Raw genomic sequence first — 14,132 nt, forward strand, 5'->3', positions numbered from 1 at the left:
AAATTATTTCAGTGTTAGATAGCCTATTTATCGACGAAGGCCATAGGCTATATAACATCACGCTAAGACGAATACAAACGGAGCACCAATAAATAATATTTCAAAATCGAGTTTTTTTCCCTTTTGAGAGCTTCAGCTGCGTGCGCTGCAGAAACATTTAAGGTTTCGCTAAAATAATGTATGACAGAATTGTTCTCCTTTATAAAATAAAAAAAAAGTCCGCGACAGCATACTATGTCTATATGTTAAGGTTGGCTCACTATAACGTTTTTTATGCTAAACAAATTTGTTCTAAAATAAAGCATTATTTGTGAACTATTCCACGCGGACGAAGTCGGGGGCAAAAGACTAGCTTTTATAAACAATCGTTTTTCATTAAGGCAATCAATACTCCGTGGTGGCTTATAGCTGCGATATATAATATAAGATGTTATACAATTGACCACATTTTTCATGGTCACTCATCTATGTACCTACCTACTCAATAATAAAAGAACCACAATTTTAATATCGCCATCATGTGCTTTACATGATCAATACGGATACGGATAACTGCATGCCGAATTCATTTTTTCCCCCTACTTATTCACTGGTAGCCAGCTATTCTAGCTACGCCTGGACGGGTAGGTGAGCTCACGGGCTCAATCGTAGAGAATTTGCTAACACTAGCCCTAGCAAGAGTAGTGCTTCGCTGAATCTACCACCGGATCGGAATCGCGACCTACCGAGAAGATCCGGCGAGAGACTCAGCGGGCTGTAAGGACCACAAATGTCCCCATAGCAACTAATAATTATATGTATGTGTTAGCGGTAATTATATTGCAATGATGCTACGTCAGTCTCGGGATTGTCGGGCTGTCGATAGCACGTTAGGTTGTAATCCCAATATACGTTAGTCATTTTTTTTTCTTTTTTTTCTCCTACCTATGCTGATAGCCTTGAGAGGCTATTTCAGCTTCGCCCTAACGTTTGTAGGTGAGCTCACGGGGCTCAAACCTGACTACGATGCTAACACGAACCCTAGCAAGAGTCGTGCTTCGCAGAATCTACCACCGGATCGGAAACGCGACCCACTGAGAAGATCCGGCGAGAAACTCAGTGGGCTGTGTCTGAGAGTTAATTTACTCGTCGAGCCCTTCGTCGCAAGCGACGGTTTCGACGAGAACGGTGACCGGTGCTTGAAGTACGTTAGTCACTTACTGAACACGTGTCTTATTAATCCTTGCCCGATATAGAGACTCAACAGGGCTAAAACCCATTACAAATCGCTATAAGACCGCGTCTTAAGTTTCTATTCAAAGCCGCGGCTGTCGGGATAATTATCGTAACTTATTATAAGACGCCTTGAAGTTAACTAGAGCGTGTCATGGTTAAGTTTAACTGACCATAAAGTGACTAGTTAAGAATCTTTGTAACGATATTTCAGTGAGATCGAGAGGTTTCGGGGTATGATCGAGTTTAGGATGGCTTGATTTTAAATATTACGGGAGCTCATAGATGAAGGTGAGACTGCTTCGTGAGATAAATAGATGTTGGTGCCTGCCAATCACAGAAAACTTGACTGGCGGTAGGACGTCTTGTGAGTCCGCACGGGTAGGTACCACCACCCTGCCTATTTCTGTCGTGAAGCAGTAATGCGTTTCGGTTTGAAGGGCGGGGTAGCCGTTGTAACTATACTGATACCTTAGAACTTATATCTCAAGGCGGGTGGCGCATTTACGTTGTAGATGTTTATGGGCGCCAGTAACCACTTAACACCAGATGGGCTGTGAGCTCGTCCACCTATCTAAGTAATAAAAAAAAATTGTATAGAAAACACAATTATAGGTTATCCACTTTTAGAACATTTTATATTATTCTCTATATTTAAACTTATCTTGAAAATTTCGTTAGCGCGATTCAGGTGTTTGTCAATAGTACATTGTGTACCAAGGGAGAAATAGAGAAAACACGCTGGAGGAAATGTCCAACTTTTCTCCCTACGTGCACGTACTATTTTTTCTCCTACCAGGCCGAAAGTTCGTGGAGTACCGAGCCAGGATCCAGGGGCGAAGCTTTGGCCAGCGGTAGGGGGGGCTTACTCGTAAAAAAAAACAATTTAACTGTTTTTTTTTTAATTTTTAAATAAACTACTACTAATTGAATAAGAACCGTCTGATGAACTCATCTTTGTTTAATACTATTAAATTTTATTGCCTTTTGTTTATTTCACTTTTACACTAAACACAATATTGCAAATTACCCGAGCACAACAATGGCGGAGAATTTTAGGTGCGTGAGGGCAGACGTAGACACAACGCGCATGCGCACTTGTACCCAGGGAGAAAAGTTACACTTTCTTTCTTCCCTGTACAGCGGGAGGAAAACCGAACTTTCGGCGTAGGTAGGAGAAAAATATCTTTTGTTCCATAATCACCACCGCCACATAATTAAGTTTCATTTTAATCAGCGCTTGCGAACGTCAAATAATCTCTTGCTTGAAAAATGCTTTTCTTAGAATTCACATCATACAAATGACCGATAAGGTTATGTGTATATATACAATAACGTAACGTAATTAACGTAAACAAATCTACAATCCAATTAATATAATTTTGAAACTATCTATACTTGTAGATGCAAATAAAAATAATTTACGTGTCAGATGTCGGTCGTCGAACCCGTAATGCTTGATTGGAGTGATAGTAATTGTTCTTTCCATATTTTCGATGAACCGCATTTTAAATAAACATATACGAAACATTTTATTATGTATGCATGTTTTGGAACGAAGCTCCTTATGGGACGATGCGGAGGGGTACCCTAACCGGGAAAAAACGTCCGTAACGTAAGATTTTTATTATTTACTAGCTGACCCGGCAGACTTAGTAGTGCCTCAATCGATAAATAAAAGACCTAAACTTTTGTATAAAATAAACATAAAACAAACAAAAGGAATCCGTCCGACGGAATTGTTATTTTTATTAAATCCGGGCATTTTCATAAATAAGCCTTCTCTGGACTTCCACAAATGATTCAAGACCAAAATTTGCCAAATCGGTCCAGCCGCTCTCGAGTTTTAGCGTGACTAACCATTACCATATGATGGTATATTGCTTCGTATGGTATGTATATTCTTAGGTGGAGGCTATCCACGTACGTGTTACTTTAGAATTTTTTGTGTATTTTCGTTAGATATTTTTGTTTATGTCTGCGGGATTCGAACTCTAGCACACTCATTTCGCTAGCCGGCCCGTCTTATCTATTAAGCCACGGCAACTCCATTAGCATTAATACGAAAATCATACGACCTTATAGCTCTTAGCGTGGGACGTTCTAAGATATCGATAGGGGCGTCCTCGGAGTGGCGCCGCGTGTCTGGTTGTAGTGTTGACCTCGGGAGCCCCCTTACTCTGACCGGGTTTTGACCCTGGACAGAGATCGGACGTCGGGTGTAAGAGTCCAGGGGAGTCGTTTAGTGGGTTGGGCCCTAAAATTCTCTGGGCCCACGGTCTGCTCCCAACACCTTGGAGGCCGTCAAGTCCCACATACAATAAAATAAGACGTTCTAAGCTGGGTATAACAACGATAATTAAATTAAGTTTTTACTTCGCTCTGTTAAAATTATCATCAATCATTTTGGTTTGTCCAAAGCATAGTGTAACCCGATACGGTCAGCCAGAACATGATACGACATGACATAATATGTTCGATTATAAACGAATGTGTAATATATTGTAACGCGACCCCGGGATCCACTGATCGATAAAAAAAATCTACATAATCTTTATATACATATATATTTCTTCTGTGCGTGTGTTTGTCACTGAACTCCTGCCAAACGGCTGGACCGATTTTAATGAAATTTTCTGTGTACGTTCAGGTGGATTCGAGAATGGTTTAGATTTACAAATCAGCCCGGCAGATGGCGCTACAGTCGGTATATAGGTTATTTATCTTTCCTAGAAATAATGTATATGGCAGAACAACGTTTGCCGGGTCAGCTATATGTATATTATAAATCTGTAAGTTTTTATGTCTCTGACACGCTGGATTTTGAATAATTTTTTCTTCCCACCTAAGCTGATGGTTAAGAGACCATATCAGCGTCATCGGGCGAGTAGGTGAGCTCACAGGGCTCAAACCTGACGTTGTTGCTAACACGAACTTTAGCAAGAGCCGTGCTTCGCAGTATCTACCGCCGGATCGGAAACGCGACCCACTGAGAAGATCCGCCGAGAAATTCAGTGGGCAACGGAATTTGACTAAAAGATAACTTGGATTCAAATTTACGATTTTATTGATATCTTATGACCCGGATAACGTCTAGTATATTTGTTATCTATACTCTATACCGATACATATTATAAAGAGGAAAGATTTGTTTGTTTGCTTGTAATGAATAGGCTCCGAAACTACTGAACCGATTTGAAAAATTCATTCACTGTTTGGAAACTACATTGTTCCCGAGTGACATAGGCTTAAATCTTTTTTGAAAAAATTGGGGATCCTGAGTAAAACTCCAATAATGTAACCCAAGGTGTAAAAAAGTTACATAAAATATTCTTTATATCGCGTGCCCTGCGAAAACTATTGATGATAGAATAAAATAATGTACTACGACTTTGTAGAACACATTAGTATTTACACAAAGTGTCGCGACAGCATATGCCCAACTATTGTAGGTATGCCGAGAGCGATGAAAGCAACTCTTTATCCCGGAAAATGTAATGCGCTTCATTCTTTCTCAATAACAAAGTTAACGCGAGCAAAACCTCGGCTCGCGTATGTATACTAATCAACAAAAATCTTACGTAAGATACTACAATATGACGTGATATTTTGCTTAGGATTTTTTTTTAAAGATATACTTAAACTACAATTCATTAAAATAATTAACAAATTAATGATAACAATGCTTATGCGAATCCAAGACGATTTTTAAAAATAATTTTTATTATAGCTTTTCTGTCAAACTTGACTGATTCACATTTGACCCCTAAAGATATGAAAATATTACAGCCGGTTTTATCGTCCCATCTTTGGGTTTTTTTTTCCTACTTATGCTGATAGCCTTGAGAGGCTATTTCAGCTTCGCCTTGGCGTATAGGTGAGCTCACGGGGCTCAAACTGGGAGTGTTGCTAACACTGGCCCTAGCAAGAACGGTGTTTCGCAGAATCTACCACCGGATCGGAAACGCGACCCGTTGAGTAGATCAGGCGAGAATCTTCGTGGCCTGCGTCTGCGGATTAAGTTGCACGTCGTGGAACGGTATCGGTGGATCTAGTCTTGAAATGTATATCTATATATTAATACGTGCAGCAAAAACTTTGTACCCCTTTTTACGAAAATTGCGCGGACGGAGGAGTATGAAATTTCCCACACTTATAGAGAATATAGAGAAGGAGTGCAGAATGTTAAAATTGTTTTAAATTATTCGTAAGAAAATACAATATAAATCAATAAAAAAAATTACACACACTACCATGTATTTGACACACACACCCATGCCATACTATTTGACTATGTCAAACTTTTCTTATTGCTTATAATCTGTGGTCAAATTGAGAATAGATTAAATAATATTTATCTTTATTAATATTTGTGTAAAGTGTAGTCTTGGCGAAATCTGTGATTATAGAAGTATAATAATAGTCTTTGACAATAGGATCATAATAGTGTATAAACTTATAATTTCAATTAATTAATGTCGAATTTCGACTATTGTGGGACTATATATATATATATAGTATATATATATATATATATCCACGGTGTTTCCCGAGCGCTATGACATGTCCTTCTTCAAACGAGGCTTGTGTAGAGTATTAAGCGGTAGGCAGCGGCTTGGCTCTGCCTCTGGCATTGCTGAAGTCCATGGGCGACGGTAACCACTCACCATCAGGTGGGCCGTATGCCCGTCTGCCTACAAAGGCAATAAAAAAAAAAACTAGTAATTATAAACAGTCTAAAAGTCAAGAATCGTTTCCCTCTATTCGTTAAGTGATTTTTTTTGAAATTTCCTAACACGCTTTTACTGGCTGGGTTGTTTGTTTGTATCTAACGTAATCTTTGAAGGTTTTCTTCTACGATTTCAAGAAGTTAACAAGGTAATTCTCATGCACTTCAAGGACCAATGATGATACAATAATTAATTTAGTTGCTTCGCTCTATAATATCCTGACTAGTATCAGTGGGATAAAACAATAAATTAATTATTCTTTCGGTTCGTTACTTTTTAAACTTTATATATTTTCGACCTTTTTTTTATTGCTTAGATGGGTGGACGACAGCCCACCTGGTGTTAAGTGGTTACTGGAGCCCGTAGACATCTACAACGTAAATGCGCCACCCACCTTAAGATATAAGTTCTAAGGTCTCAGTATAGTCACAGCGGCTGCCTCACCCTTCAAACCGAAACGCATTACTGCTTCACGGCAGAAAAAGGCGGGGTGGTGGTACCTACCCGTGCGGACTCACACGAGGTCCTACCACCAGTAAAAAGATTTTATATAATTATAGCCGGATCAGATTGAGTATTAAGTAAATATAAATTGTAAATGATTCTAAGTCTTTATGTATCAGTGATTATAGTCGAATTTCGATTGTGGGCGAACACTAGTTCATTGGACTCTTCCTTCTCCTTCCGAAATTGTTCCTGCCATAATTACTGGAATTAGGTCGTATTTAAGAGTCTGTGCGAGTATCATCTTACCAGTTTGGACTGCGATTCTTTTAACCTGAAGTGTAGGAATGCAGATCTAGTTATATATATCGGTAGGCAGCGGCTTGGCTCTGCCCTTGGCATTGCTGAAGTCCATGGGCGACGGTAACCATTCACCAACAGGTGGGCCGTATGCTCCTCTGCCTACAAGGGCAATAAAAAAAATCGGTCTTATATAGGGGTGGAAAGTAAGCCTCTAAAATTGAAAATAAATCAAACTATAATTATTATTAATCAAGCCCCTTTATAAAAATATATATATAAGCAATAAAAAAAAAGAATCGAATAAAGTCACAGCCAAGCTTATAGATCTAATCAGTTTTCTTACTGCTTAGACGTGTGAACGAGCTCACGGGCCACCTGGCGTTAAGTGGTTACCCGCAGACATCGGCAACGTAAATCGCGACTTCCATTTTGAAACGAGAGTTCTATGTTCCAGTTCGATGATACACCAGTGTGCTTAGTGCGAGCTTTTTAACGTTCTCGATAGCGTAAAAGTTAACAAAAATTTGTATACAGTTGGAACAGCGCCCCTAGCGGCAAACGTTCCATCTCCATACAAGTTGGGGTTAACTCTTACGCTATCGAAAACGTTAAAAGTTAAAAACTGTGTGTGTGACGTGTGTGCAAGTCACACACGGTAGAAGTGAATTTTATAAAAAATAAAAATAATTGCAAAGGTCAACCACTCCGCAGTGCAATGGAGCAGCCTCACCCTGGAGGAACCGCCTGCATGATCTCGGTAATTTTACGCCAAGTAAGTATGATTTAGCAAGAGAAATAAGAGAATGTCAACAACTGTGTAACATCTAGTCACCGCGATTCAGGAATTGTTGAATTTACGTGCAGCGACATCTGTTGATAACAAACTAAATAGAAATAATTGTAAATCATCTTTTATAGTATGAGGTAGCGCCCTCTGTGAATTGATATTTTAACTTCACGTCTAATGTGTTCTATCTCATTCTCTCGCCGGCTGAATCCTATACATTTATGTGTTTGTGTCTCTATGGACTTATTTTTTCGTTTCATCGCGTTTCAAATCACAACACATTCTAAAGAAGTTTCACTTCAAAAACTCGCACTTAGCACAATGGTACCCCATACAGCGAGCTGGAACGCACATAACTTATTTATTACCGAAGCGAAACTATCGGCTCATAAAAACGAATTTATGATTGATCATATTAAAATCGACCTTCGAATAATCAATTAGCTATCATGTCTCATATATAATATATATACCTGTCGCGATTGATGCGTGTTAATCCTTATTAATATTGTAGTAATATTTGAATGCGTTTTTTATAGTGTTTAAATTTACTGCGATGCTTAGTCTCGTGATCTTGCCAGGCCGTCGTCGTGGCCTAAAGGATAAGACGTCCGGTGCATTCGTATGTAGAGGTGTTCGAATCCCGCAGGCGGGTATCAATTTTTCTAATGAAATACGTACTTAACAAATATTCACGATTGACTTCCACGGTGAAGGAATAACATCTCTATATAAAAAAATAATTGCTGTTCGTTAGTCTCGCTAAAACTCGAGAACGACTGGACCGATTTGACAAATTTTGGTCTTGAATTATTCGTGAAAGTCCAGGGAAGGTTTAAAAGGTGAGAAAATATAAAAAAGCTTGGAATTATATAAAAACAAAGAATTTTGTTTTTCCTTTGATCTGTCCCCTTGATGCGTCTTTTATTTATCGATTGAGGCACTACGAAGTCTGCCGGGTCAGTCGTGTTATAAAAATCAAATCCACAAAATTATAATTTGCGTAATTACTGGTAGTAGGTTGTCTTGTGAGTCCGCACGGGTAAGTACCACTAGCCTACCTATTTCTGCCGTGAAGCAGTAATAGGTTTCGGTTCGAAGGGCGCGGCGGTTATTATCAACAACGTAGACGACTTCATGATCTCTAAGTCCCAGTTCTGTAGTACAATAACCGTAAACGCCTAATTCTTTTTTTGGGAGAGAAGGATAACTGGTGGCCCGAAGACCTTTCCAGTTTCAGTAGGACAGGTGGGCGAGCAAAAGCTCAATCAGGACGCCCAAATATTTACTGGTCTGCGTGTAAACGAATGTATAACATTATTATCCTGGAATTTATAGTTTTTCAGGATGCTTTAATTAGTTTGATTTAATAGATATATAACGTATGTTTGCGTAACAGAATCTGTTAATGTGTAATTTTCACTAGTTAATGACCTTTACCTGAGGTTTTTTATTTTTGATAAATTGTGTTTTTTAGAAATTTTATTTAAATACGAATTACATATTGACAAAATGATGAAATATGAATAATATTTTTCGATCTTACCGACAGAATAATAAAAAAATATGAACTGGTTATTTAAAGAAAAAATCAAAATTAGGTCTTTATAAAGTTGATTATTGAAAACACGAATAAAACAACATTTTCTGAAAATTAATCGTAGCTAGATCGATTTATCGCCCCCCAAATCCCCTGTATACTAAATTTTATGAAAATCGTTGGAGCCGTTTCCGAGATTCAGATTATATACAAGAATTGCTCGTTTAAAGATATAAGATATACCATTCGGTATACTTCAATAGACTTCGGATTAATTTGAAAATTTTAACACGCATCAAAAACCGATGACGGGATAATTGTATTTATTCGACCTAAGATTCTTTCTTCTTAATATACATATATCGATGAGTAAAAAGCTATTTGGTTTAAGCCACATTCTTGCACAATTAAAAATTAAAAAGACAATTAAAAAGATCGAATTGTTGATACTTGATAGCAAATCAAACTAAATGCACAAAACTCCTTTATTGCAAAATTAATTGTGTATACGACAGACGAATGTAGTGACGCCACAGGAAGACAAAAAACGCGGGACTTTTGACAGATGTCAAGTTGACATTTGCAGAATTGTGGTGTTACTAACACAAAGTCCATTTACCAAAGATTGAATAGAATTAAATCTTTCCTAACAATACACAATTAGTACTAAATAAAACGGACCTTTATTTACAAAGATAAATGTCGCTAAGCCCAATAACCTCTCACCCCTCGATATAATTCTTTTGTCGGTGTGTATGTTAGTGATCTTCGGCCGGACCTATTATGATGAAATTTTTTGTGTGTGTTTTCTAGTGGGTTCGAGAATGGTTCAGATTGCTAGAAGATTGCACAAAGTGGGAATGAGTTGCTCGCTCCGGGCATTTCAATATTGTAATAATTGCTATGTTATAATTACTTATTGTAAAAATGAATATTTAAAAAAATCTAATATTAAATTTTTTTATCTAATATTTAAAAAAAAAAAGACATCCCCGCTGAGTTTCTTGCCAATTCTTCTCAGGGCGGAGGCTAATTCTTGTGAATTGGCGGTAGTTCTTTTGACGTTCAACAAGTATGTACTTTCATTTATGTTGAATAAAACTTTTTTAATTTCATTTGATTTGATTCAAAATTGAATATTGTACTAACTTTATTATTTTTTTGAATTCATCAAAACACTCCAGATTATTACAACCCTAAAAAAAGTGGTTAGAAATTTGCGGATTAAAAACGTGTTTTACGAGCAGCGGGTATTGTTTTAAAATTGTTGAAAATGATTTACCTCAAGTCGCTACTAAAAGGTTTTTTTTTTAATTATTATTAAATTAATTTATTAACATACCTACTCAATATCTTTATGTTCCTATTCAAATTAATACAAAAACATGTGACGTTGCGTTTTGATTCTTTCATTACGGATTCGTTTTGGCAGTTAATAATGTTAATGTTTTATATCAGACGCTCGATTTTGAACACTCACATAAAATAGAAAATGGATTTCGTTAAGTTCATCTTAAATAACTATGAGTTTACGACTTAATCGGGTTGCAAGCTTAAAACTAAAATCGACAAGCTTGTCAAATTTAATACATATTTACCAAAAACAATAAATAACCAGAGATTATATCGAGGATAATTTATCTTTGTTACTAAAGGTGAGTTTTACATATTTGGTATCTGCATCAACAGTTCGATGCTTTTAATTGAACATCAATTAAGGTTACTCCATTCAAATAGTTTTTTTGTTATGATATATTTTTCCAAATTTCAAACTTTAAAAAGTGATACTAACACTCTACAAAACTTGCATACGCCTGTCATGACCTATGCAAGCGTAGTGTTCGCTCACACGGCCCGCACTAACCTGAAACCCCGAGATAGCCGTCGGAGCACCATGGTTCCTAAGTAATGTGGATCTCTATGATGACCTGGAGCTTGACTCAGTCAGTAAGTATTAGTAGGTTCTAAGGTCTCAAGTATAGTTACAACGGCTGCCCCACCCTTCAAACCGAAACACATTACTGTTACACGGCAGAAATAGGCAGGGTGGTGGTACCCACCCGCGCGGACTCACAGGAGGTCCTACCATCAGTAATTACGCAAATTATAATTTTGCGGGTTTCATTTTTATTACACGATGTTATTCCTTCACCGTGGAAGTCAATCGTGAACATTTTTTGAGTACGTATTTCATTAGAAAAGTTGATACCCGCCTGGGATTCGAACACCGGTGCATCGCTTCAACACTAATGCACCGGACGTCTTATCCTTTAGGCCACGACGACTTCAAAATTATTAGTATTACGGTATTTTCAGTTCTTCCGCTATTGGATCCGACCATCGTTTGGGACCTCTACCCCTAGGCTTTTTCCCTCGATTTTACCGGTCACCACAAGGCGTTCCAAATTGCTAGTTTCCCTGGGTGTAACATGACCAAAATACCGCAATATTATTTGTAGGCAGGTTGTGAATAGACTTTACCCTACTGCTCAATGTACTGCTAAGCAGCCATGAGATCCGGTTTGGAGGTAGAGACAATTGCTGATAGCATTCACGTTATGATGTCTACGTTCTTCGATAATCGCTTATTACTTAGTGAACCGTGCGCTCGTCCACCGTAAACCGCTATGCCCAAATATGTTTTTATGCTATTTTGATATCTATTCATTTAGGAAATTAAATTTAGACAAAAATCAAAATCATGTCCGTATTCATTGGTCTGATAAATAGACCAATTTGACTAAGAAGCTTACGAAGTTAGAGTCCATGGAACGAGATATGAGACTTGTCGACCTCAAACGGCGAGTACCGTGTTTGATGCACTGATTAATAACGATTGTGTTCAAAATTATCCACTGTTGTTGTTTTCGATAAAAAAATCTAAGTTAAAAAAAGTCATTTTTGCACATTAAAATATATATAACGTATAAGATGAATTAAAAATATAAGTGTATAAAATATTTTCCTTGGTTACGAGTGTCATATTATTAAGTGCTAATTTATAATATTGTCACCGCGTTAATAGAGAAAAAATCTTTGCCTGAAGATCGCTACATCGCTAATTGTATCAAAAGGCTACATCACCACATTCATAGAGGAACAAAACCTTTGCCTGAAGATCGCTACATCGCTAATTGTATCAAAAGGCTACATCACCACATTCATAGAGGAAAAAAACCTTTGCCTGAAGATCGCTACATCGCTAATTGTATCAAAAGGCTACATCACCACATTCATAGAGGAAAAAAACCTTTGCCTGAAGATCGCTACATCGCTAATTGTATCAAAAGGCTACATCACCACATTCATAGAGGAAAAAAACCTTTGTCTGAAGATCGCTACATCGCTAATTGTATCAAAAGGCTACATCACCACAATCATAGAGGAAAAAAACCTTTGCCTGAAGATAGCTACATCGCTAATTGTATCAAAAGGCTACATCACCACATTCATAGAGGAAAAAAACCTTTGCCTGAAGATCGCTACATCGCTAATTGTATCAAAAGGCTACATCACCACATTCATAGAGGAAAAAAACCTTTGCCTGAAGATCGCTACATCGCTAATTGTATCAAAAGGCTACATCACCACATTCATAGAGGAAAAAAACCTTTGCCTGAAGATCGCTACATCGCTAATTCTATCACATGCCTATACCTTCGTCTATAAACTATTTAAAAAAAAAACTTTGATTGCTAAGAGACAGCGAGGTATGTAATACCACGGCCCACAATGTCACGCGATCCAAGACGTAGTTTTTTTTTCGCGGCAAAGTGTGCCTAGGTCTTTGTGGCAGCGGATTCTCGTTCAAGGTCCGCTATGGACCAATTAAAATAACGTTATCGTCGTTTAAGAGACTAAAAAAAAAAAAAAAATTTTTATTTTAATTATTCACGCAACGAATTTCCGGTCAAACGTCCTTCTCTTAAAACTAGGTCGTGTGTGTTCTTTTGAATGTATTAGGCTTAAAAATCAAATCGATGATTAATTAATTTACAAAATTACACATAACAAAAACTTAAAACGTTTCAATGACTTATAAAAAAAACTGTCATTAAATTAGGTTATGTTTCAAATAAATTAAGAATAAAAAACAATTGGAATTATGACTATTAATTACCATTGTCATTCTTCTTCTTGGTAAAAGTGAGAGCTCCGTTATTCTCGACGCACTGGCTGGTTGAAACTCCATTCAGCTCCTTCATTTTGTTTTACGAATTGAAAATTATAATCGCGAACAAATAAATCGACTGCGTTTTGGCGCGCTTTTTAACGTCACCGCGACAGCTACAAAGATCGGCAATGGCTTTTGTTGAAGCCAAGGCGTTCTCGATTGCAATGATAAAAAACCGGACAGGCTAGTGATAAGATTTACGTATATTTTACGACCGAAAGGACTAAGGTTGTCTAAAAGAGCGGTGACCGTTCACGCGGGCGCCTTCAAACAAAATGGTTCATTCTCAATCGATGCTACTTATTTTATACACGAAAATACACTGTTACATATTAATTAATTTAACGCTTTAATACTCAGTATTAATTCAATTAATAAACGATTTATATGATTATAAAACAATGTACAGTGTTACGTAATATTTTTTTTGTTGTGTCATTGCTTTTTTTTTTTTTTTCTTCGTTTTATTGATTTAGGCTGCGGTCTATGGTTTTTTATAATTGAACTCTGCCCTTAATATTTTAGGGAGATAATAGTTTGAAGGGTCACATCCCGTGCCAGTCAACGTGCTTTTGAGATGCTTACTCAATAATTTAATAAACTATTTCATAATTTGTGGTGGAGTTTAGTAATTTTGATTAAAAAATGTAGTAAGCATTTTATTTTTCTTATCAATGTATTCCGAATCACATGGTGGTTAGATGATATAATAAAAAGCTTGGCACGTGAACGTTAGTTAGCCAAGGAACCCGCTCCTTACCGAGAAGGAAATTTTGTTGATCTCATTTGATTAAAGGAGATTTATTTTTTATTTCCTGTCATTCACTGGTAGCCTAAGGGGCTATTCCAGCTTTTCACGGACGGGTATGTGAGCTCACGGGCTCAACCTGAGAGAATTAGCTAACACTAGCCTTAGCAAGAGCAGTGCTTCGGTGAATATAC

General features: G+C 37.3%; 1 protein-coding gene across 1 annotated transcript in view; it reads right to left on the reverse strand.

The window, feature by feature from the left end:
• The window catches only part of Pu (GTP cyclohydrolase punch), a 50,817-nt gene extending 37,269 nt beyond the window's left edge, over positions 1-13,548 (reverse strand). Inside the window, exon 1 of the mRNA XM_028181502.2 lies at positions 13,137-13,548. Coding sequence (XP_028037303.2) covers positions 13,137-13,221 — 85 coding nt within the window. The 5' untranslated portion in view covers positions 13,222-13,548. The remainder of the gene's footprint in view (positions 1-13,136) is intronic.
• Between the last annotated feature and the right edge of the window lie 584 nt (positions 13,549-14,132).

This window comes from Bombyx mandarina, chromosome 24 (genome assembly GCF_030267445.1).
Source record: "Bombyx mandarina strain Sakado chromosome 24, ASM3026744v2".
Classification (NCBI taxonomy): Eukaryota; Metazoa; Arthropoda; class Insecta; order Lepidoptera; family Bombycidae; genus Bombyx; species Bombyx mandarina.